This window comes from Drosophila mojavensis, unplaced genomic scaffold (assembly GCF_018153725.1).
Source record: "Drosophila mojavensis isolate 15081-1352.22 unplaced genomic scaffold, ASM1815372v1 contig_136, whole genome shotgun sequence".
Lineage (NCBI taxonomy): Eukaryota > Metazoa > Arthropoda > Insecta > Diptera > Drosophilidae > Drosophila > Drosophila mojavensis.
Genome location: NW_025318667.1, coordinates 11,736,213 through 11,761,738, shown reverse-complemented (window position 1 = coordinate 11,761,738; position 25,526 = coordinate 11,736,213). Strand labels below are relative to the sequence as shown.

Genomic DNA, 25,526 nt, shown 5'->3' with positions numbered 1-25,526 from the left:
TCGCATATACTTTAAGCAAAATCTACCTAATGCAATTTTCGAGCGAGCAGAGAATTTGCATTTCGGCAAGATTTTTCCCCACTCCAAGTTAGGCTGAGCTAGAGCGCAGCAACTTGGTATTTGCTCAAGGAATTAGTAATGGATAACCCTATTGCTTGAGTGTTGTGTGTATCTGAGCAATATATCCATAGATTTTACCTAGACTTGACTAGGATCTCCGGCTTAACTAAGGAAGTTCCTTGGACGGGTAGAAATAGAGCCTAGCTAGGCTGCTCACCGGATAAACTCAGTTATCTGGGCATGAGGGGCTCTATGAACTAGGAAAAACCTTTTCCTATATGAGCCTATCTAAGGAGGTTCCTTGGACGGGTAGAACTAGAGCCTAGCTAGGCTGCTCACAAGAAAAACTCAGTTATCTGGGCATGAGGGGCTCTATGAACAGAACTAGGAAACCCCTTTTCCTATATGGTACATATTAAATCACCTCTAGCCTAACATAGCCCAAAACAAAAAATCCCAAAACCCTTGCTTTAAACAAACTTTAATGATTGAACAATTTTAATAGTTTGAACTAGGAAAAACCTTTTCCCGAATGGAATCATCAAATCATCTCAAGAACCCAGCACTAAAAACTCAAAAGTCTTGCTTTAAACAAACTTTAATGATTGAACAATTATAATAGTTTGGTCTAGGAAAACCTTTTTCCTATACGGAATCAAATCATCTTAAGAACCCAGCACTAAAAAAACCCTAAAAAACCTGCTTTAACTAACTTCAATTACTCCCAAATCAAATCGACTTCTTCCTATTATTGACCTCTCTCTAAGCGCCCATATTCCGTTAACTCGAGTCGTTGCTTAACACTAGTGATACTCACTTCTTTTCCCGTTTGCCAGCACCAGTATCACGAAAGCCCTTCGCAAAGGGATTGTTGTCGATTTTCAGCTGAGTTATCTGGAAATGTTAATGTGTGTTTAGTTATATGCCATATGGCTGGATTATCACAATTCTATTTATATGGGGATATGGTTTACCTTCTCATTTTGATATGCAGTCACGGCTATGAACTCCGTCTCCTTGAACACGTACGTGCGAAACGTGGAATATGGTAGCTTCAAGATATCGTTGGCTCGCACCAAATGAAAGCGCGGCTGATATTTATGCATTGAGTTCAGTATTGTCTATAAGGCGAACGAAAGAGATGGCCAGAGAAAGAGAGCATAAGATTAGTTAGCTTAGCATGCAAAATGCAATGGGACAAAAAAAAAAAAAAAAAAAAAAAAAAAAAAAAGCACGGCACAAGGTATTCCGTTTTGGCGGCAGTAACTTGACAAAACTTGACAGGCTCAAACAGAGGCATACACACACACACACATGGCTTGGAGTTGAGCTGTAGAAAAGATATTGCAAATGGCTGTGGACTGTGGCACGTCGGCGACATTCCTGTAGGCGACCACCCACCAAAGTGCACGAGTGCCGCCACAGAGACACACACAGAGTGAGCGAGAGAGAGAGAGAGAGAGATAGAGAGAGTGGGGTGCGGGGAGTGGCCAGAAGTTTTGTCATAAAATATGAATTTGTCTGCAGCAAGCAGAGACGAAGCCGCGAGACCCCCCAAGCAACGACATGCGCGACTGTTGCAAAAGGAACACCTTTTTAATTACCATAACTCGTCGAATCGACTTCGATTAAAACGAAGGAGCGAACGACAGACCGACCAACGGACCGACGGACCAACTGTAAGCATAGTCCCAGGTCTAGTCTAGGCAGCCAGGCTCTATAGACCGGGTCCGATGCGGCCAGCCAAAGTCTCTGTGCTCTGTTGGCTTGTTTTCGGTTCCTGCTGCTGCGTGTGGACCTCACAAGCTGCTGCTGTCGTTGCTGTTGCTGTCGTTGCTGTTGCTGTCTTTGCTGTTGCTGCCGTTGCTGTTGCTGCTGCTGAGTCTGGCAACGCCATTTTGTTCATGTAATTTAAAAAGAAAACAAGCTGCGACTTTGACTCAGACTTAGACTTTAGGCTATAGCTCTAGCTGCTTACACTGTTGCTGCTGGTGCTGCTGCTGTTGCTGATGGCGACAGCAGCAACAACAACTGGTTGGCTATATACATTGTGTGTATCTCTCTCTCTCTGCCTCTGTCTCTGCCGCTGTCCCTCTCCCACTGGGCAAGACCACCAATGGCGATTGCGGTGTCATGCACACAAAGGTGTGACTAATAAGATGCTTGTGGTTGTTGCTCATGTTGTCAGCATTATAATTGTATGTATAGAGCTGAAAGCTGGTGCTGGCCGTGTTAACGCTTCAGAAGTGCTGAATACAACTAAATAATGCGACAAAGCGCAGGCCAGACTAAACGAAACAGATCGCAGCGCACAGCAGAACAAAGCAGGAGAATGGCATAAGCAGCAATAGTTGCTGGTAGCTGATGCAGACGGTGCGCTGCGAGTGAAGCTAGACAAGTACGTGCCGTCAGGCAGCCATAAGCAAAGCGCGGCGAGACTCGCAATAAATGCGGCTACAAGTTAATTACAGGGCGTAAGACAGCAGAGAGTGAAAAGTTCAACTGAAGCGAGAAGAGGTAGAGCAGCAATGACTATACATGTGGATACAATGCATAATGCGAGTGTGGCTACAACGAGTGGAGAAATAACGGATAGATAAGCAGTGAACCATAATGGGCAGAGAGGCTACGCGTAGAGGTATAAAGAGTAGAGATAAGATGGGTAGATATATAACGAGTAGAAATATGATGAGTAGAAATCTAACGAGTAGAGAGACGACGAGTAGAGCTTTAATGAGTAGAGATATAACTAGTAGAGCTATAACAAGTAGAGATATAACGAGTAGAGATATGATGAGTAGAAATATAACGAGTAGAAATATAACGAGTAGAGATATGATGAGTAGAAATATATCGAGTAGAGACGTATAGAATAAGCATGTAATGTGTAGAGATATAACGAGTGGAGATATAAGGAGCAGAGGTATAATGACTAAAAATATAGTGACCAGAGCTATAACGAGTAGATCCTTAATAAGTAGAGATATGATGAGCAGAATCGTAACAAGTGGAGATATAATGAGTAGAACCATAACGAGTAGAACTAGGATATAATAGACCATCAACGACTAAACACATAGTACAGCTAGAGCGAGAAATCATACGAAACTACTAAAGAGACAATGAGCTGACAAACAAATATGCTTAACTAAGTGACTAATGAAACTGCAACGAGTAGAGCCACATCGAGTGGACCAACATATGCAGGCTTTATGTGGCAAGGCGTAAAGCAAGCAAAGATAAAAATCTCATTACGATGAAGTACGTAAAATCGTAAATTAAAATATTTTCGCACGACTCGTCAATTTGAGTGGTCTACTCGTTGACGTGTCACGTTAATTAATGTGAATAGTATAACGACTAAGCGCTAAATGCGCTGCCATTAATTCATGCACTAAGCAAGTGCCTGTCTCTATCTCTCTCCTTCTCTCTCTTTCTCTCTCTCTGTGTGGGTTTTATTGCCTGGCCAAAAAGGCCGAAGGCTGAAAAACTGATTAATTGCCGGCGTCGCCATTTTGGAGCCCGCCACACTCGCTGCAGCTGGCGCTGGCTAGGGGAACTGCACACGGCAATTGGAAACGCAATTGCCGCCGACTCGCACCGATTTGGGCAGACTTTAAAAGGCAAACACCGTTTATTGGCAAGCCTCATCAATCAAATTGCCAAGTCGTTGAGCTGAGTCGAAGCTGAGTCGAGTCGGAGCTGAGCTGAGCTGAGCTGAGCTGAGGCTCTGCTGAATGAGTCGCAATCGTTGCTTAGTCCATAAATCGTCGTCGATGTCGTTTAGCTAATTTGCTTTAAATTTATTAACGCATAAATTCATTCAGTGGCAACATTAACTGAATTACTCGTGGCGCGTCTAGAATTTATTGATAAAAACAATTTGCATTATTACATACAATTTGCTTCTCTCGCTCACTCACTCACTCTCAGCCTCTACTGCTCGCAGTCTCTCTCTCTCTCTCTCTCTCTCTCTCACGCACTGTTGACAACAGTTGCAAAAGGCGCAAAATTGTCATTTAAAATGTCATTCGACGACAATGTCGAGTTTGAATTGCGATTTAAATGAAAATAACCGTGAAGATAGCCATAAAAAATAATATAATATGTGCATGCACTGCAGCAATGTGGTTGTTGCTGTTGCTGCTGCTGCTGTTGCTGCTGTTGCTGCTGTTGTTGTTGCTGCTGCATTTCAGTTTTTTTCAAATGGGCATAAACAAGTCTAATTAGACATGAAGTGCGATTACACGGACGCCACGCAGTCGTCGTCGTCGTCGTCGTCGTCACACAACAAGCTACAAGTCAGCAACAGTTGCTGTTGTTGCTTTGCCAAGCCAGACAAAAGACAGACAGCTCTAGTTGCTGCTGCTGCTGTTGCTGCTGCTGCTGCTGCTGCTGCTGTTGTTGCTGCTGCTGTTGCTGCTTCTGATTTCATTCGCTGATTGAATTGATTGGCAAGCAGCTCTAATGCAATTATGCGTCAAATATTGTCTACTTTTTTTCTTGTTTGTTCATATTGCATTGCGAGCCAGCGACTAATGCAAAATTCAGCAACTGTTGCTGTTGCATTGCGGCACGTCTCTATGTCGCGGCCCCTGCTGCTGCTGCTGCTGCACCAGTTGGTCAATACCAATCCAATCCAATCCGTGGGCCACTTAATCACTCTATATATCGCCCGGGTGACAAACTGATTGAGCCGCGCCGGCAGCAACAACCAAAAAAGGCAGCAGCAATTTTGGCGTTGTTGCTGTTGCTGTAGCTGTAGCTGTTGCTGCTGGTGCTGGTGATGCTGCTGCGGGGCATGTACGTGCTGTTGCCGTTGGGGCCGCATCTTTCACGCTGCTCAATTGCCCACCTCCTGCCTGCCTGCCTGCCAGCCTGCCCTGTGCTGCTTGTGACACGTTTGTTTTGGGCTTTTGCGTGTTGATTGCTGCTGCTGCTGCTGCTGCTGTTGTAGTTGCTGTTGTTGCGATTGCTGTCGCTGTTGCTGTTGCACACTCATTGTTGGCATATTATCACATAATTTAACTGATGATGGCACCGCAGTTGCTGTTGCTGTGTGATTGCTGTCGTTGGCATTGTTGTTGCTGTTGCTGTTGTTGTGGCTGTTGCTGCTCATGTTGCTGCTGTCGTACGTCGGCTAGTGTTGTTGTTGTCGGTTGGCGTGCTGCTTAATTGAATGATCACTCACACTTTGATTTGGCATGTTTTGTTCACATGCAACCAGCAGCGACAGCAGCAATAAAACGGACGATCGCTAACGGTTATCGACAGTTGCATCAACTACCACAGCGATATCTCCACTTGATCGTGACTGAATGCCAGCCACAGCAACAGCAACAGCTACAGCTACAGCTATAGCAACAACAACAACTGCCTCAAAATATAGCAACTAGTTGCAATGTTCTGCTATTTGAGTAGCTGCGAAAATCTAAAATGTCGTGCAGGCATGTAAATCGCTCTGGGCACTAATATAGTCTGTTTATCGATATATCGATTAACTGGCGAGCGTGTTCGAGCTCTGTGCTAATTGCTCGCCGGGACATTGTTGCTGCAAACCAGATTTCTGATTATGGCTCGAATTCACATTTACACTTGTTTTGGCCTGTAATGGGGCTTCGACATTATGAAGAAGCAAGAAATGCCGATAACGATTTATCGATAACTACTAATTTACTGAGCTGGATAATTGATTTACGCTGAAGAAACTTCAAAGATGCACTCACTGCATAGCCCTAGGGCATTATCGATAACTATCGATAGTAAATTCATGTGCTTATCGATTAGTAAATACTAAACAAGTTGGCTCATGTATCGACTTGCTCTTGATAGTAAAAATCAGAAAAGTAAAATAGGTATCGATATACTTGCTTATCGATAAGCCAGTGCCACTCAATCGATTCATAGACATATCGATTGTTGTCGATTAGCAAGCGCGCAATAAATTTGGCAATTGAACTGTCAGCACTCGCTTTAGCCAAGTTCTAAGGCGCCGCTGTACGTCGCTAATCTTTGGCTTGCTCTCACTCACTCCACTCCACACTCCACAGTCCACACTCTACACTCTGCAATCCAGAGTTGTCACAGTGTTGTCCGGCTGCTGAGCTGCCTGCTCAGTGGCTCAGTTGTTTGCTGGCTGCTCAATTAGGCAACACGGGCAACAGCCAGGCGGATCGTTGGGTCGACGCTGTGCGAGGGGCTGCCTCCAAAACCATTTTCGGCTACCTGTTCACCAATTATGGACATAATTGAAGGCGCCGACAACGGCAATCATCATGATCATGATGATGATGGTGATGATGATGACGACGGTGCTGGTGATCGTGATGATGACAATGGCGTTGTCGCCTGTTGGAGCAAATGGGAACTGGGAATATGTTGACTAAGCATTTGGGATTTTATGAAGCTGTCGCTGGATTGTCTTAAGCTGCTTTCCGAAAGCTAAATCGATATGCATATTGAGAGATCTATACCATAAAGATCAACACGAAACGCGGCCCGAAACATGTCTTAATTAAGCCCAGGCCAACAGCCAGACACTGCGCATGGGGCGGGCGGTCGCGCAGGTGTAGACGTAGATGTCGATGTAGAGGCGACCCACCATGCAGCGACTCTTTAATATTCATCTCTAAATTATGCATATTTTTATGGTCGAAGCTAAAGTGAACAAAGACAAAAGCTACAAAATACGAGCCATATCAAAGAATATTGGCCTGATTCGACTGAAACGCCACCCAGGCGTTAATTTTTCCAATACCCAGTAGAGGCCGCTACAGCACTACATTGGGTATGTCTACAAGTAGAGTTGGAATGCCAAATTGTAGTACTCTGTTGCTTCCACTATCGGATTTGCATATCATAAAGGAGATACGAGCTGTAAGATTTAAGATAAGCATAATTATTGCCTCAAAATCAAAATTGTAGTTGAGGATCAAGGATTGTTATACAGGGTATTCACTAGCCGCCTATGTTACTAATGATCTTTGATTTGGCATGGCAGATCATATCTAAAACTAGTCAGGCACTGATTTTCTAGATTTACAGGGTATTCATTAGTCGCCTCTACAGCTGATTGCTATTGATGCTCATTGATCAAGCTTAGCTGATATCCAAAGTCAATTGGAAATGGTATTTTATAAATACGCTGGGTATACATAAGTCGCACATGCAGTTGTCTTTCTGTCTCTGTTTCGCGCTCTCTCCCTCTCTCTTTCACTCAGCCACTGATTTGTTTTTGGTCCATGTCACAACTCTCACGCTGCCGCAGCAGCCGTCTAGCCAAAAAGTTTATGGACATTTCATTTAAATAATGTCAAAATTTATTTACAATTTATAACAATTCTTTCGAGCTGCTGTTGTTGCTGTTGTTGCTGTTGCTGTTGCTGTTGCTGTTGTTGCTGTTGCTGTTGTTGCTGCTGCTGCTATCTTTTGGTGGTCGTCGTTGAACGGAAAATGTTAATTAAATGGATTTACATTTTAATGACAACACGAAGCGAAACAGCAGCTCGGCAACAGATTGAGATACAGCATGGCAAGAGAGTTGTTGCCCCACACACACACACACTCACACACTCACACACACACTGGCAGACAGACACAGGCACAGCTGCCCCCGACTTGGCTCCAGTTGTCTCGCCTGTTGTCCAGCGTCTGGGCTCCGTTCTGGCTTCGTCCATTTTTGGTGGCGTCTGTGCGACGGTCAACGACGGCAGCCAATTGCAAATTTGCTTAACAAAATGGGCGGCGTTTGCGACCATAAACACACACACACACACACACACACACGCGCGCGCATATAGCGAGAGGGAGAGAGAAACAATGGGGCAGACAACATTTGGGGGCACTTTCAACAAAGTTGCAGCTAATGATGCCTGGACCCAACTGCTGCGACTGCGCAGATTTTGCCGTATGCAAATCGCTCCACTGCACTGTCTGCCCTCACCTGCGACTCCACCTGGCGCCCCCGCCTCCTGCCACTGACTTTGCTGCTCCTGCTGCTGCTGCTGCTGCTGCTGGAAGTCACAGTCGATTGAGCTTTAGAATTTGTATTTGCTTTTATTTGGTTTCGTAGTTTTTGGTCTTTCGATTTTGCATTTGCGTTGCGGTTCGCTGAAGCGAGCGACCAATGAGCCGAGTGAGCAAATGCTCAGTCGATAACCGATAACCGATGACTAGTGACGAGTGCAATCAAATCAAACTCATTGCAATAGTTATTTGAGCCGCAACTCAAATGAAGCATATAAAAGAGCGTGCCATATGATACTATCGATATGTTATCGATAATAAGTGATCAGTATCTGTTTACAGTAATGCAAAATGTAGAGAGAGTATCTTTACTGCTGACAAACCTCTTATCAAAAATAACGAAAATAACATTTAGTTGGTTATATAATATAGATAATTGTTAGTCGATAACAATGATCATGAAATATTTTCGATTTTAACATTTGTAATTTATTGTTACATAGCATTTGGTATAATCATCGATAGTTATCAGGAAATATCGATAGTCGATATGTTATCGATTGCACTAATCTCAGCAATTATACTTAGTCAACTATACATAGTGCGTATAGTAATGAAAATGTACTTGAAATTGCATTACGCACCAATTTAGCTAATATCGATTACTAGTTATCGCGAATTATTGTTGTATGTGCTCTAGGCTATCGATAGCAGAATGCTCGCTGACATATCGATGATTTGTCGCACTTAGCAATGGGCCTCCGCCACTCACGGCGCAACCACTCATAATTGCATAAATATCGATACACATTTATCGCTGGCATTGCGAGCGGGCCGCATCATAAATAATGCGCCAGAGTCGAGCCGATTGCTGCTTACAAATGAGCTCAGTTAGTTATGGCCATCCTGTCATAGATAAACGAGGAGCGGCTAATGGCCAGCAGCAACTAGTCGACCCGGCTCACGGCTCCCGTTCCGCCCCCCCCCCTTTCGCCCACACGCTGCTCGCGTCGATTTGCCGTATGACAAATATTTCAAATGATTTCAACACTTTTGCCGCCTTTGGCCGCCGCTGGCGCGCAGTTGATTTGCGTTTTATTGCAGCTAATAAATTGAATGGCGACCCACCACGCCGACCAAACTATTTGCGTCGATAAGCAGCTATCGCTGCCTCACTCACGCCCCCTCCCTCTCTCGCACATTGGCAGCTGTGTGGCTGTGTGTTGCATGCGGCATGCAACTTGACTGCGCGCATGCGTGTGTGCATTTCAATGCAACACTGATAAAGGTGTTCAACGCTCGATGACATTAGCACCAGCCAAATGCCGCATGCCGCATGCCCCATGTGGCAAGCTCGCAATCAACTGGCCCGCAGAACCCGCAGTTGTTGCTGCTGCTGCTGCTGCTGCTGCTGCTGTTGCTGTTGTCGTTTTGCCATATTTGTCGGCACCTTTTGTTCTTCTTTATTAAAAAGGCGAATAATCATAATAAAGAACCAACAACGTTGTTGCTGCTGTTGCTGTTGCTGTTGCTGTTCCTGTTGTTGTTGTTGTTGTTGTTGTCGTCCATTTAGCCACTGAGTTTTGGATGAGCAGCCGCAACCGCCAAGCGAGTTTTTGTTGCTGTTCGAGTTTGGCTTTGGGCCTGGGCTTTGGGCTCGGGCCTCAGCAGCTCGTTCGGTAGCTGCTAGACTTGGACATTAATCGATAACACTTGAGTATTTTTTCATGTTTCGCAGGCGAGCCATTAAGCGATTGTCCACCTCAAGTTGTTGTTGCTGTTGTTGTTGTTGTTGCTGTTGCTGTTGCTGTTGCTGCTGTTGCTCGCTCGCTGTATATTTAGTGAAATGAAATGTGTGTCTGAATGTGTTGCTGCTCTTTAGCCTAATCTAGTTTAACAGTTCGATTAGATCCACATAATCATTCAAAATACATTTATAAATATCAATCGAGCAGGTAGACGACATAAACAGCTGAATAGACGCTCTATTAGAATTGATTGAGGAATTTGATTTGCTTTTCATTCGGCGAATTTTTTTATTTTCTCTAGAGGGAAAGCAATTTCCAAAGTCACTTTTTTAGATTTCATTAAAGAGTTTTTTTTTTCTTTATCTATCTGTATAACTGTTCCATAACATTACTGACCATCTATCTGTATTATATTTGCATTGTATTTAGATGTTTATCTAGCACTAATTTGCGTTGAATATCCATCTTAATTATGTGTAGCCATATATTTTTCATATCTTTGAACATATCTGTGGCATCGATTATCTATTTGTCTATCGTTCTCTTATATTGGTCTATATCTATCACCCTACATATAATATATATGTAGATAGAAATACTTATATGTACATTATTTGTGTTATCAAGATGTCATATCTGTTTAATCTATATAATTATCTATCCTATTTGTCTGTTTTATCTATCTATATAGTTTATATTTCGTATCTGCATATCTATTTTATTCTCTCTGTCTGTTATATCTAACACCCTGTATCACATATATTTATATTATCCAGATGTCTTATATATTTTACTTATATATTTTTTTCTATACTTTATATATTTTTTATCTATCCATTTTTCCTTTATCTATGTTTGTATTTAACATATTTGCTTTTCTGTTTTATCTATTAACTTTTGCATTAATCTGTATGTATTTACATTTATTTATATTATCTGTCTTCTTAAGCGATCTTTCAGCCCTATCAATTTGGTTTATTCAGCTATATCTCTGTTTTATCTATCTGTCATGAATATTTATATATTATTATATTATATAATATATTGGTGTATTATATTTTATATTATTATATTATATTATAACATATACAGAAATGTACAAAATATCCATCTGTCATATACATATATTGTGTTTATCTATCTATTATCTGGCAATCTGTTTTATCAATAGTTGTCTAGATCCCTTAAATATCTCTTAGCACTACACTCTGATTTGGCAATTCACTTTCTATCTCATATATTCCTTCAGCTCATTTGAGAATATGCATATGACTCTGCATGAGTCTTGATCTGTGATTAGAATAATTTTCTTAGTATTATCAAAGTTTCTTTGAAAGATCACTCAAATATCATTTCTTTACTGCGTAGCGCATTCAGCTGTCTGTGTGGCTGCTGCCCTTCGCAATTTTGGACGATTCTCTGTCTTCTGCTTCTCTTTTCCTTGTCAATGTGACATTGGGAGCTGCTGTTGCAGCCGCTATATTTCGTACCTACGAACGCATTGCCGATTCCTGCTGCCTTTTGGCCAGCTCCCTGACTCCCTGACTCCCTGACTCCCTGACTCCCTGCTTGACTGCCTGACTGGTTGCCTGCTTAATGAAATTCAAGTTAAAGCGTTAATGATGATACCAGCAACTGGGCTTCATTCCCCAAGCCACTATCCCTTTCTCTTTCTCTCTATCTCTCTCTCTTTTTCTCTCGCTGTCTCTCTGGCTTTATCCGCGGCTCTTTCTGGCCATTCCCGATAGCCGATGTCGCGGACTGCGCCTGTTTATAGTCAACACTCGGCAATTACTAAAAGACAAATTTATTTGCACGCATGCATATGATGCGGGCTTCGACTCGAGTCCGACTCGAGTCCGACTCTGGGGTCTCTGGCTACTGTGCTGTGTTTTTCAGCGACTCTGTTCGTCGGCGACGTGGACAAGTGTTAAGCATAATGCAGACACACTTAGATCTGTCTTGAGCGGGCAGCAGCAGGAGTAGGGGTAGGGGTAGGGGTAGAGACCTTAATTGAAGTGCGGCCGCGTCGCCTCATTGGCGTTAAGTGTCGATAAATTAAGCATACGCAATGTGCGCCCGCCCGAACTACAGCCCCACACACACACATACACACACACACACACACTCACTCACTCACAATCACACACAAAGACAGCGCTCAGCTCTCAACTATGGACTATCTATCTTTTGATCTGTGAACGCAGCTACTGGCGGCAGTCGATTTTTATGAATGAGCCTTTTGGCCTCAGCGTTCCGTTGAGAAATTGTGAAAGGCATTTCTTGTCTCTGCGCATAAATTTCTGTTAATTTACAGCGCATAAAAATCAACACAAAACATTTTATGTTAATGAAAATAAAAGTGGAGCCAGGTGAAAGCCCCAACAGCAGCTACTGCATCTGCCTTTATCGCAGCCTCAGCCTCAGCCTCCGCCTCAGCCTCTGTATCATCATCATCATCATCGAACAGTAGCCAAAAAGCCCTCACAGGCTCTGGCTCTGATTCAATAGTTACCCAAAACAGATCTCAGCCGGATAGCCGGACAATTAATGATCATCGAGCCGAGCGACTAATGAGCATCATTTGTACCGCTCCAAGCCTAGAACAGCGCTCAGCCTGAGAACCAAGCTGGCATATGTATATGTATGTTGTTGACCCGCCTGTCGAAAAGTTTGGGTTTTGGCTGAAATACGTTTCACAGTGCGTTCCGAAGTCGCCTAAGTCGCAAAGCTTGACAAATCGGGGCTCGAAACGATACTTGAAGGCATTATAAAAGCGTGAAAGCAGGCTTAATGCATGATTAGAGCCATTAAAGTGGGCTTAAGTCAATAAAACTGTTCACGCTCGGTTTTAATATAATGCTACGGCCACAAGGCGCAACAAACTTTAAAGCTCTCTCTGCGAAAAGTCTTAAATAGAAGCACAGTAGAGGCTGACTCAATTTGGGTTTATGAATTAATTTTTTCAAAGATGAAAATGTTGAAACTCTAAATTAACTTGAAATTGAAGAAAGCTCTTTGAAAGCTACTGAATTTATAAAAAGCTTACGGCCTTGGTGGCTTTATGATGAACCAACTTTTAGTTTTATACGCCTAGGTTTAAGCTGAAGTTAGTACAAGGTAAGCTGTGTACATGGAGCTTAAAAGCTTTGGAAATTGATTTGGTATCCTATAAAGAAAAATTTGAAGCAATTTACGAACATTTTCTTGTAATTCATTCTTCCATTCAGATATAAAAGTACGTAAATAAATTAAATGAATATAAAGATTATAGGCACTAAATTTAAGAGAAGCTTTAAGTGTTTTAAACTACTTTCGCTTCAAGCTTTGCCACACATGAGAATTCGAAGAGCCTTGAGCGAATTCTAATGCTGTCTTCATTGAGCTTTCTTAATATCTTTAAAAGTTTTACTGGTTGAAGCTGAGCTTTAATAAGTTGCTTAAAGCTCTTCCAGTCAAATATCTAAAAAACAACATTGGTGAATGAAATTGCTTAGCTTGAGGCTGTGCTTATCGCAGATTTACTTGACAACGATCACAGATCACAGATCACGGATCACGGATCACGGATCATGGATCACGATCAGCGCAGCTAGTGCAATGTGTGTGTGCGCCTGTATGAGTGTGTGCTGGTGTGTGTGTGTGTCATAAAAGTGAGTGCGTGTTACAGCATCCAAATGCGAGGTGTTTGATGTTTGCCGCTATCTTATCGGGACGTAAGTAGCTGAGTGCCTGGCCGGGCCGGGCCCGTCACACCATTAACTTTGTTTTATAACTTAATTTTGGCCGGGGCATTCAGAGTGGCGGGGCGCAACAACAAATCGACACTTGTTTAATATTTAAATTTAAATTTTGATTATAATTTGTTGTCTTTGCGTTGCGTTGCGTTGCGTTGCGTTTGCTTTGCTTTTCGTTTCATTTCGTTCGTTTTGTCTCTTTTCCTTTCATTGCCTTGCCTTGCCTTGCCTTGCCTTGCCTCTCCTTTCCTCTCCTTTGGCTCTCCTCATGGGCATTTTAATGAATGAAAACGGGGTCTGTGTGTGGGCACAGCCCCAGCCGGTGGCTCCAAGACGTGACCACCACACGCTGTGCTGCTGCTGCTGCTGTCTCTTCATCTTCTGCTGCCTCTTCGTCTTCTTCTTCTTGTTTTATGGCACTTGGACTAGGCCGGATAAGCAGCAACAGGGGCAGCATCTATTTAAGTTCTTTGCTTAATTAACGAAAGGAAAACGCAAAGCGTAGCGAAGAATGGGACATAAAAATTAATTAGCAGCACCAAAAAAAAAAAACAACAACAACAAAAAAATCAAATGCATGACAAACTCCAACTCCAACTCGAACGTGCGTCCACATATGAGCCACCTGAGGCAGGTGGGCGCAGGGCACAGGTAGGCGCTGTGCGCATACGTGCCAGGTGGGCGTGCCCAGCACGTTCAACGCCTGAGATTGATTCAAGCTAGAAATTACTCGACAAGCGAATAAACAGTGGAGCCTGCCTAAATCAGCTATTGGCTACTGAAGCGGGTCTAGAATAGGAGAATACCCCGCATAGACTTAAGCAATACTAAATTCTCAGCTTTATACTAGCTGTACCAGGCAACGAATTCAGGGATCTAGAACATTTCGATCCAACTTAGTGAATTCTAAAATCAAAATCTCAGAGGCTCTCAGAAACTCTCAGAGACCTAGGATCTATCAGAAAACCTCAGCAAGCTTTAGGCTAGCGCATTTATTGATTGAAGATGATGAATGGGAGGTATAAATATGATATATTTATAAGGTGTATAAGACTTTACTCTTTAGCCAAAGAGTAATAGACCGCATAGACTCAAAAGACTAGACACATTACTAGACAACGATCAACAATTGCTTCAGGTCTAACTCATTTTAATCTAGAATCCAACGGATCAGACATTTGCTGATTGTAACTCTACACATGGAACCACTTAGAGCTAGTCGTATTTAATATTTTGAATTCGAAGCTGGCTCAAGCTACATCAAATTGAAATTCATTCACCAAATGAGCTGCGTTTCTAATCAAATTACGTGCCCATTGCCTAGTCTTCCCTCTCTCTCCCGCGCCCTCTACCTCCCTCTGTGTGTGTGTGTGTGTTTTGTGTCTTGTTTGATTTTTTTATTATTATTATTATTATTATTATTACTATTTGTATTTTTCTTTTGCTGCTCATAATTAAGTGTAAATTTATGCAAATTTCTATCAATAGGGTTTAGTAAGTTGGCCCCACCGAAAATGTTCGATACGTTCGCCCGCCCCCGAGACAGGTCGATTTACCTGTTTCTCTCAGTTGCTGTTGTTGTTGCTGTTGCTGTTTCGTTTCTTGATTGCTTTTTCGTTGATTGAGGAAATTGTCGACGTTTGTCGTTTGTTCCAAATTGGCAGCTAATCAGTGGGCTAAATGCAACGGAAATCCCAAAAATGTATGCCATATGCATAAGTAGACGTTGACTGAATGAGCGGCAGAGAATGGGGGGAGTCGGGAGAGATGGGAGATGGGGAAAGGGTAAGCCGTCACTGGTTTCAGCCCACAATTTCCGTGCGCTATGCTAATGCCCAATCTATTTAGGTGGCCCAAAGGAAAGTCCGAAGAAAAAAAAAACAAATGTGCTCAAAGTCGAAACAAAAGCAGTAACCAAAAGACGCTAATTTATAAGGTGGCCGAGCGGCAAGCTGTGTGTTTGGGGCCAACAGCTTTTGGGGCCGAGCATCAGTTGCCCATCAAAGCCATAAAAATGTGCGTTAATAACATTGCCGCCAAAGTAAAGTTGGCAATAAAATGGCAGATTCATGTGACGATGACGATGACGATGACGATGATGACGATGACGACGATGGCGATGGCGATGGCGACGGCGACGGCGCTGCTACCGACGCGTTTGGTGGGAAATACGACCCTGGCTATAAGTATAACAACGACAACAACGACAACGCCAACGACAACGACAACGACAACGTCAATGAGCCTGCTGCGGCTGCTGCCTCTGCTTGCAACTTGCGAGGCAATAAAATTTACGTGCCATAAATTTCCACACAAGGCTGAAGCTCGAGCTGTGCCGCTGCAGCAGCGGCTTTTGTAGATTCGCATTTATGCGTTTAATGATAAAGAAGAACGCAAACGACTTTGACTTCAGCTTGGAGCTGACCAAGTCTCGTCCTCTCTCTTTCTCCCTCTCTCTCTCTCTCGCAGTCGCCCTCTGTGGACTATTGCGTCTGCGTAGCGTGCTGGCAGCAGTAGCTGGCCGAATGGCTAGCTTAAGTGCCGCATTGCGTTTCCTTGCCGTTGTTGTTGTTGTTGTTGTTTGTGAAGCGTCTGCGGCGCTACCGTTGGGGTGCTACCCCTACCAAAAATGTGGCCACACAGGCGACACCAACAGCACTTGGTGGTCTCTCTCTCTCTCTTTCTCTCTCTCTCTCTCTGTCTTAATCTCTCTCATTCTCTCTCTCTTACTCGTTCTCTCTCTCTCTGTCATAAACAACATCAGCACTGATCAGGCGCTGAACTACGCTCAGATACCCTTTAGCTAGGTAGATACTTCTGAACTTATTCACAGCTCATATCCCTCTTTAGCTAGCTGCCTTTATAGATCCCTCCATAGATCTCTTAAATATATCGCATACCTTTCTGCTTATGCCTTCTTACCCCTCAGCTCATACATTGGCATATGAAGCTTCCTTCTACCCACACTCAAAGCAAAGTTCCTAGGACGTCGGGAAACCTGACTTAGACTATATCTAAGATATGATATTTATCAGCTTAGGAATTTGTGTATAACAACTGCAACAGATCTAAGGCAGAGCAGGCCGAGGCTCCAGTATGATCAGTTCTGCTTTAGAAGTGAGCTTACCCTTGATTACTCCTCTCTCCTCTCTCTATCTCTCCCTCTCCCTCTCGCTCTCCCTCTCGCTATCTTTTCAAAGGCTAATTAACAAGTCTTGCATAGTATTGCAAATGCATCAAATGCGCACGCGCAACTGGAATTGTCGCTGGCGATGGGAAAGGCGATTGCTGCCACACAATTGGCGTCGATTTGGTGGCAAGATTCAGCCAGCCGACGGCACGCACCTCACCATGCAAAGCAGCAACCAGAGCTTGTTACAAAACAGTCCAAAAGGACAATTCGACAGCTGCTGCTGTGGCTGCGGCTGCTGTGGCTGCGACGATGGTGGCTGAGCCGGCGCCTCATTGCTCTACGCCCCCCGCGCCTCAATTGTTGCGGCGCTGCTTGAAGATGAATGTGTGTCGTTGTCTGTTGTCTGTTGTCGTCTTGGCGTCTTGGCGCTCGTTGCCAGCCTTGTCAGCTCTTGTATTTTGTATGTAATTGGCTTGGCTCTTAATAGATGGGGCGCATGGGTCGCACTGCCGGCGTCACCTGTCGCCTACTGTGGACAGACCAGATTGTAGTTAACTTGCGGGTACAGCAACAGCAACAGCAACAGCAACAGCAGCTGCCTGGCGACGAAGACAAGCACAACAACAACAGCAACAACAGCAACAACAGCAGCAACAACAACAACTTCGGCATCGGCAACCAAAAAGCCAAAGACATTTGCAAATCTTTTGTTTCTCATGTCCGATCATTTCTCATATAGGCGAGCAGGCGACGACAAGACCCCAAGACCCAGGTCCAAGACGACGACAAAGGCATACCGCAGGCGCCAGGCCCCAAAAACAAACAACCAGACAGCCAGACAACGACGACGACGACGACGACGACGGCGACGGCGGCGACCAGCGTCCAGCTCGAAAACGAGCTCAAAAACGAGCCGGAACGCAGGCTGAGCGCGGGTTGAAGGAAATTTGTTCGTCTTTTTTAGATTTTTTTCTGGCCTTTTTTTTTTGGTTTTTGGCTTGGCTATGCATTCAGAGAAACGACGCACGAGCTGCCACAGAGGCAGCCGACAAGAGCTGAGCGCCAGGCAGGCAGGCAGGCAGGAGGCTGCAGTCGTGGCATTGTCTTTGCCCGAGCGACATTCAAATCTTAACTTGAAATCAACGGGCGAACGCGAACGCGATTCGAACGCGAACGCCAGCGCCAAACAAATTCGAGCTGCCAAAATAATAAGCAGAGAGCGCAGCAGCAGCGTCCACTGGGCGCCCTTAGACCCTAGGCCCAGGCTGCCGTCCAGTGGCAGGCGCTGCTGAGTTTTATGGACCCTCCACTGGGCAAAGAGACAAATGCGTCGTCGTCGTCGTCGTCGTCGTCGTCGTCGTCGTCTTCGACGTCTTCGTGAAGGTCGAACGGCTAACGCCAGTCGCCAGCTTTTGGCGCTCTGGTCAGTGGTCGTTGCTGGAGTCGGAGCTGGGGGTTAGGGGCTAGCGGGGGGGCAGGCTACCCAAAGGGGTTGCTGCGGCGCACCGTGGAGCTGCAGATAAGAAATTTTTGCTGAAAACTCGTGCGCGCGCAAAAAGGAAGCGACAGCAATGAAGTTTGCTTCTTCTTCTTCTTCTTTTATACATATATATATATATTTTATTTTGGAACGACGACGACCGGTTTCATATTGATGACGACGATTTTGGCGAATGAGGCCTGCCTGCTGCCTGCATAAAATTTGTTTGCCATGAGAAACAGCAAGGGGCAAGCGAGCCAGAGCCAGAGCCAGAGCCAGAGACAGAGAAACAGAATCAATTCCCAGTCTCAGTCTCAGTCTCAGTCGCAGACGCAGACCCCATTCAGACCCAGCGCGTCTCTTCGCGCTCTTCGCCTCGGTTATGTGTTGTTTTTTTTTCTTCTTCTTCCTCTTTTTGGCATACAAATTGGCTAAGAACGGCGTCGGTAGCGGCGCATTTTAGATGGCTATCAGTAAATAGAACACAAATGAAATTCATCGATAGAAATCGAAATCGCAACAACAACAACAACAACGGGGGCGGTTGCTACAAATCCAAAAAGCAAGAGAGAAGAAGAGGGAGGAGGAGGAAGAGGAAGAGGAGGAGGAGGAGGAGTAGGAGTAGGCAAAAGGGGTATAAACCACGGCCCGTTAAAAAGCATTCAGAGTGTCTTTGCGGGCAGACAACGTTGTCGTTGTCGTTGTCGTTGTCGTCGTTGTTGTTGTCGCTGTTGTTGGTGTCGTGGCAACCATGTGATGGAGTACACATGTTGCCGTGCACTTCTTGGCTGGCACGACAGCAACAGCAACAGCAGCAGCAACAGCAGCAACAGCAGCAGCAGCTCAGCCAGTGGGCGGCCCCAACGTGTTTGACCTTTGCACCAGGCACCTAGCTTACCTGTCCACCCTTGGACGTGGCCGTGCAGGAGCGCCAGCCAGCAACGGCAGCAAAATGGCTTAAAATTACAAGCAATACAACACTTAGCACCGCCGGGCACCACCACAGTAGTTCGGCTTGCCACACAGCCTAGCCTATCAGAGCTTGGGCTCGACGGCTCGACGGCTCGACGGGCGGCCACAATGGCCGACCGAGCTCCTTTGGCAGGGGGCCGGTTGACAGAAGCAGTTGGTGAGAGAGGGGGCAGCGAGAGAGAGAGAGAGAGAGAGAGAGAGTTGCGACTCTCGGTATATGAGCAATGTTTGAAAGTTTCAGAATTGCGCTCCAGATGCGATGCGATAAGCGAACCGCCAATGCAACGAACTCTGTTGAGCTGGCTTTCAATTGAAATTGAAATGGGCATTCAAAATTGAACAGGCGTAGAGTCGATAAAAAGTAATAGAATGTATTCGATAAAAGGGGACTTTGAATCGAAATTGCAATTGAATAGTAAGGAAAGTACACGTAACTTAAATTGAAGTTGATATCAGGCTAGAAATTGAAAGTGAAATTGAACATGATTAGAGCTGTAGAAGAAGTGCAAGAAATCGAAATTCAATTGCAAAGATATTTTCTATATTGCAATAGAATTCAATTTTATTTCTTTGAGCATCTGCATCAACTGTAATCAATATGAGCTCTACGCATTTTCAATTTCAATTTCAATTTCACTTTCAATTTGCATTTGCACAAAAAATAGCTATGCCATTCAATCCATCATTTCCTGATGGAGAGGAAGATGTGTAATCTTTGATCAAAGTTTTTATATGGAATATATATTGTCTACATTGTAATCGATATGCAGAGAAACTATTTCTGCGATGCAATTTCAACTCTCTAGGAGCAGAAATTGAAATGAGCTTTATGCTGAGTTGCAATAAAAGTTGTCATTGACATTGAAATTGAAATAAGAAAAGAAATTGAACAAAAAGCGAAAAAAAATGGAAGGTTTATTTAGCAATGGCAATAGAAGTTTACAATTTTGAAATATTCCAATACAATAGTTAAATAATCCAAGCTGTCGATTAAAGCAGAAAACTCAAGTTGAAATCAAGCTGTAAGGCTCAAAAGTCTTATACAGCCTGTAGCTGATATACATGCTCAAATATCATTTCTGATCTGTCTCAAGTCTCGTCTAGAGCAAAACGAGATCAAGCCAATGCAATCGATTGCAAGTCAAGTCCAAAGTAAATCTCTCTCGTAGTTAGTATAAGATCATAAAGTGGATTCCTCTGATTGTCATTAGACCCAGGCATTTACAGCTGAATCGCAGCATCTGTTTAACATAAAAAAAAAAGAGATCAGTGATCCGCGGTAGCAGCTACTACTGCTGCTCCCATCTGGTGGCCATCTATGACACGCATAGTGGGGAGGGAGAAGAAGAAGAAGAAGAAGCAGAAGCAGCAAGCAGAGACACGACACACATTTGATTAGCCGGGCTCATCTCTCATTTCGAGCCCGGTTAGTTGGATTACCTAAAAGCGTTTTGTGTGTGGGCCCCCCAAAAATGAAGAAGAAGAGGAGGGTACAAAAAAAAAAATGAACATTTCTTGTTGTTGTTGTTGTTGTTGTATATTGCGTTGTTCAAGTAGCTCACGACTATTGTCAATTAATCAATAACAATAGAAATCTGTGGCCCCTGGCGACATAGACCTAGCATACACGATATACGATTCGAATCGAAAAGGCCGCGGCAGAGGCCGAAGCAGAGGCAGAGGCAGAGGCAGGCGCAGGAGCTGGGGCTGAGGATGAGGCAGAAGCAAACGGGGGCAGCAGACACACATATAAGAGCCTCTAATCCACTCTAATGACAATGCTGCGAGATGATGTTGATGATGCTCATGCTGATTGCTGTTGTTGTTGTTGTTGTTGTTGTTGTTGTTGTTGCTGTTATTGCTGCTGCTGCTGCTGCTGTTGTTGATGATGATGATGACAAAATGCCAAACAAGCGACCAGCAGCTGCCTGGAGGTCTGCGGGCACCCTACTGTCGACAGGTCGCTCAGCAGCCAAATGAAAACCAAAACGAAAACACAAACCAAAAAAAAAAAAAAAAAAAAAAGGTCAAGTGGAGCCTCTTCGAGCCCTGTCCGTAGCTCATTCTCACATCATTAATTACAAAATTATTGGGTTTTTTAGCTGCTGCTATACACACACACACGCACACGCACACACATGCAAGCAGGTGTAGTTTGTGTCCACGCATTGCCGCAGGAACTGTAACAAGACCTAAGACAACGTCGCTTGGACTAAAAAAAACCAACAACAACAACGAAATCCCCAACGAAATCCAAAAATCAAACAGCAAAAATGTTAATTTTCAAATCTTCGTGGGAAACTGAAATTAGTAAGCGCTGTGTGTGTGTGTGTGTGTGTGTGTGTGTGTGTGTGTATTGTATTTGACTTGTGAATATTTCGTCTCAGCCTGCGGGCGGCCTAGCTATGACTGCGTATTAGCATTGTTGATTAACTGGAATATGAAGCTGCCAAAAAAAAAAAAAGTGAAGCAGAATAGGCACACAGAAAAAGAGAGAGAGCGAGAGAGAGAGAGCGAGAGAGACAGAGAAAGGGAGAGAGAGAAAGAGAGAAACCATAAATCCAGAGAGAGACAGAGACCCAGAGAGAGGGAGAGAGTGATGCAGAACTTTTCTATATTATTTAACACCCTTTCGATCATAGCCAAAATAAACCATAGATAGCTCAATTTAAGTTCGATAAAGATCGATTTTGAAGCATGTACATAAGATATAACACAGACCTATGCAAAAGCTATGCACTGTCTAGCCAATATAGAAAGCTCTCAGAATGCCTAACTGGTGCTTAACTTCTGTATAGTTCTCATAAAACTAAAATTTGTTTAAGTTGCTTTCTTTAAATGTTATAATTCCATTATTAATCAATTATAAACACTTTTTTAAGTAAGGCTGATTATCAATAGAAATTTGGCAATGTTTAGATATGCTTGACATTCCAAAATTTTGGAATTTAAAGCTACAAAATCTGAGGAACATGAAGAGAAAATCTAGAAAAAATCCACACAAAATTAATAACTGAATATGAAAGAAGTATTTAGTATCCAAATTGTTGATCTTAAGACTAAAAATCTAAGGAAACTCAGGGAAAAATCAGAAGAAAATTAGTAGAAAATCTGTAGGAAATTTTGGGAAAAATACACAAAGCAATTTTGTCTATGGCAAATGTGAAGATAAAATAGAAAAAATTTGATAATCATAATATATAGGACGACATTACAGATCAAACTTAAGCAGTTTATATGAGATAAAAATGAAGGCAATTTTTCAATCTCTCTCTCTCTCTCTCTCTCTCTCTCTCTCTCTCCCTTATATGCATACTCAAATATTTATATAGGTACAGGTATAGGTAGCATGTGTGTTTTGGCAGTCTGCAATAATTGAAGTCTAATCTGAGTCACGTCAATGATTGGCCTCTGCAGATTGAGCTTGGCTCGACTTGAGCATCTCACATCTCGAGGTGGGGCAATTAACCGATTTTTGATTTTGTTTACTCCCGATTCTCTGCCGTTGCCTCTGCCTCTGCCTCTGCCTCTGACAGCACGGCTGCAAAGCCAAGCAGATGCGATGATTAATATGTTTTTGAGTAGTTCTTCGCTGCAGGCATCAAATCGGACTTTAACTCCAACTCAGACTCTGATTCTGACAATCCCGAGTCTCGCTGTCAGCCACGTCTTCAGCTCCTTAGCCAGTTGACAAATTGCTCGTAAATGGCTGCCAGACACAACTGGAACACACGCACTCCGTCGATCGGGGCCATACGGGCCTATTCGAGTGGGAGCCAAGCCGGATTGATGGCTAACAATTCTTATAGCAAAGTAGAAGCAAAAGCTAAGCTCACGTATAGCGATTTAACTGATCATTAGTGAGCGATCGATGGACATTAGACTTGATAGACTCTCATATATGAATATATATAGATGTGCATATATAAGACTAGTCAGATAATCAAAGTTATCAATAGATCTACCTTAAGAGTTAAGAAACTAGCTAAACTATAAGACAGTATAAAACATCTCTTAAAATACACGAAATAATAAGATTTCACATATCTATATATATAAGAATCTACCTCGATTAATCAGTCTCGATCAGTTCAGTGGAATTTTCTCGATATTACATATGAATCTATGGCATAGCCCAACTAAAGTTCAGATCCCATATACTATATATAGACAACAATGGGAATCTTGGGCAAGTGGAAATGTGGAAAATAATAAGACTCCCATCTAACAAGCGCCAAAAGCTCTGACAGCCGGCATAGTGATTAGGGCTTAAATATATAGCTCTGATTCGTAATATGCACAATTATATATAATCAAATCTGGGGCTAAGCAGCAGCAGGAGCTGCGCTAATCCGGCGCTGAGTGTTTGACTGGAAAGAACCACCTGACAAACGCGATTCAAGCGCTTCAAGTGACAGAAACGGGATGCATAGAGAGGGAGGCAGAGGAAGAGAGAGAGAGATGTAAAATTCAGTCACAAACGTAATGGCAATCGTATTCGGGTAAATTGCAATCCTATTAAGTCAAGGCGCAGCTTTAAGAAATCCAATTAAAACCGAAAAGTAGAAAAAAAATAAATATCCAAGTGGCTGCGACTCCAAATGAAGCCGTGACAATAAGCTGGATGGGACTCGGAACGACAGCAGTAGAATCTGTGCATAATAATACGTGCATAATGACTGAATGACTGGCTGACTGGCTGGCTGGCTGGCTGGCTGGCTGACTGACTGAGTGACTGAATGAGTGAATGAATGTGAAGCCGGCTGAAGAGCGCGAAACACTCCAAAGACATTAGCGCACTTGAACCCGGGCAATGCCGGGTGGTGCGACCAGCGTAGCCAGCAGGCAATCGGAAGCGGGACGGCCCGTAGACCGGCCGGATTGCAGGATAAGCGGAAATGCGGCTGCCACTTATTGAACGGAAGTGTTTTATTTTACCAAATGTGCGAGCGCGCTAATGAGTGCGAGCGAGAGGGGAGCGGGCGAGTCTATTGATTGACTGCCAATTGTTGGTAAAAAGCTTTCGGGTGTTTGTCAAGTGCCTGGGCCACACCGCTTCGTCCGGCAGAGCAAGCGGGACGGCAACAGTGAGGGCAAGGCGAGCGAGCACGAGCCGAGCAGATGGAGTCGACCAGCAGAGGGAGGGGGACCACTGCTGCTCCTGCTGCTGCTGCTGCTGCTGTGGCTGCTGCTGCTGCTGCTCCTGCTGCTGTGGCTGCTGCTGTCAATTTGCATGCAGAGTGCAACGCGCAAATGAGCAGAATAAATTAAGACAAAGCGAGGCGAAACAAAAAAGTGAAACAACAAAAAACAGACAAGACTCGACAGGGCAGAGATCGGGCAGATGATGCAGAAGAAGCGGCAGAAGAAGCAGAACAAGCAGTGACAGCAATAACAGCAGCAGAGCAGCAGCAGCAGCAGCAGCAGCAGAGGGTGTGGCAAACGGCGCTGACGATGGCCGCTTGACAAAAGACACTTCAGGCAAACAGCAACAGCAACAACAACAACACGAAAAGAAGAGCAAAAAAGAAAAAACGCAAAAAAAAAAGCTGCGAGCAGAAAATGAAATAAAAGTTAAACATAAATAAAGATGACGAAGCTATGGCACAAGCAGAGCGACAGAGCCGGCGCGAGGGCAGTGCGCGCGTGCGAGCGAGACAGCGCCTATCGAGTGTGAGTGCATGAGCAAAAAGGCGAGAGCGAGAGGCGCCCGATTGCAGTCATGGCTGGGCCGCAATGGCGGAAATGTGTGAATGAGGGCAGAAAAGGCGTTGACGCGCCCTAGCCTAAGGTAAGGCACACACACGCACACACACATATGTATGTGCGTGTGTGTGTGTGTGTGTATGGCTGCATGTGTGTGTTTAATTAGCACTAAAGTACGTGTGTGTGTGTGTGTGGATGCGTGCGTGCAAACGCTTACGCGCGTGCGTTTTAAATCGCGCGCAAAACGCGCCCAAAAAATAATATAAAAACGCATTCGATAAGGCAATTAGTAGTAGCTGCTGCTGGCGCCCCTGCTTCACCCGGCCAGCCTCAATCGCTCGCTCGCTCGCTCGTTCGCCTCTTAACCCTTTTGGCCGGCCGCCGTGCAATTTGCAGCAAATTGTCGTCGTCTTGAGTGCATTTTAATCGCCCAGTCATTTAATGCAGCAAAAGCAACAACAACAAAAACATCAACAACAACAAAAACATCAACAACAACAGCAACAGCAACAGCAGCAACAATAATCATATACAAAATAGTTAAACGTAACACAAGCGCTGAGGGAGCGAGCAGGTGAAGAGGGATGGGGGTAAATCGGGCGCTTGGAGCCTTGGCAATCAGAACGGCCAGCCAAGGGTTAATTGCTAACCCACTTTATGAACTGGCTGTGCTTCAAACGCGCTCGCTTAATTACAAAAAGCTTCGATCCCCATATGTGTCTATT

General features: G+C 44.1%; 1 protein-coding gene across 7 annotated transcripts in view; it reads right to left on the bottom strand.

Annotated features, from left to right (window-relative positions):
• Positions 1-25,526, bottom strand: part of LOC6585241 (optomotor-blind protein) — a 98,391-nt gene that overhangs the window by 9,937 nt on the left and 62,928 nt on the right. For all 7 annotated transcript variants that reach the window (XM_032732580.2, XM_044010707.1, XM_032732583.2 and 4 more), the window contains exons 4-5: positions 1,035-1,181; positions 878-954 (exon numbers count right to left, since the gene is read on the bottom strand). In XM_032732580.2, coding sequence (XP_032588471.1) covers positions 878-954; positions 1,035-1,181 — 224 coding nt within the window. The remainder of the gene's footprint in view (positions 1-877; positions 955-1,034; positions 1,182-25,526) is intronic.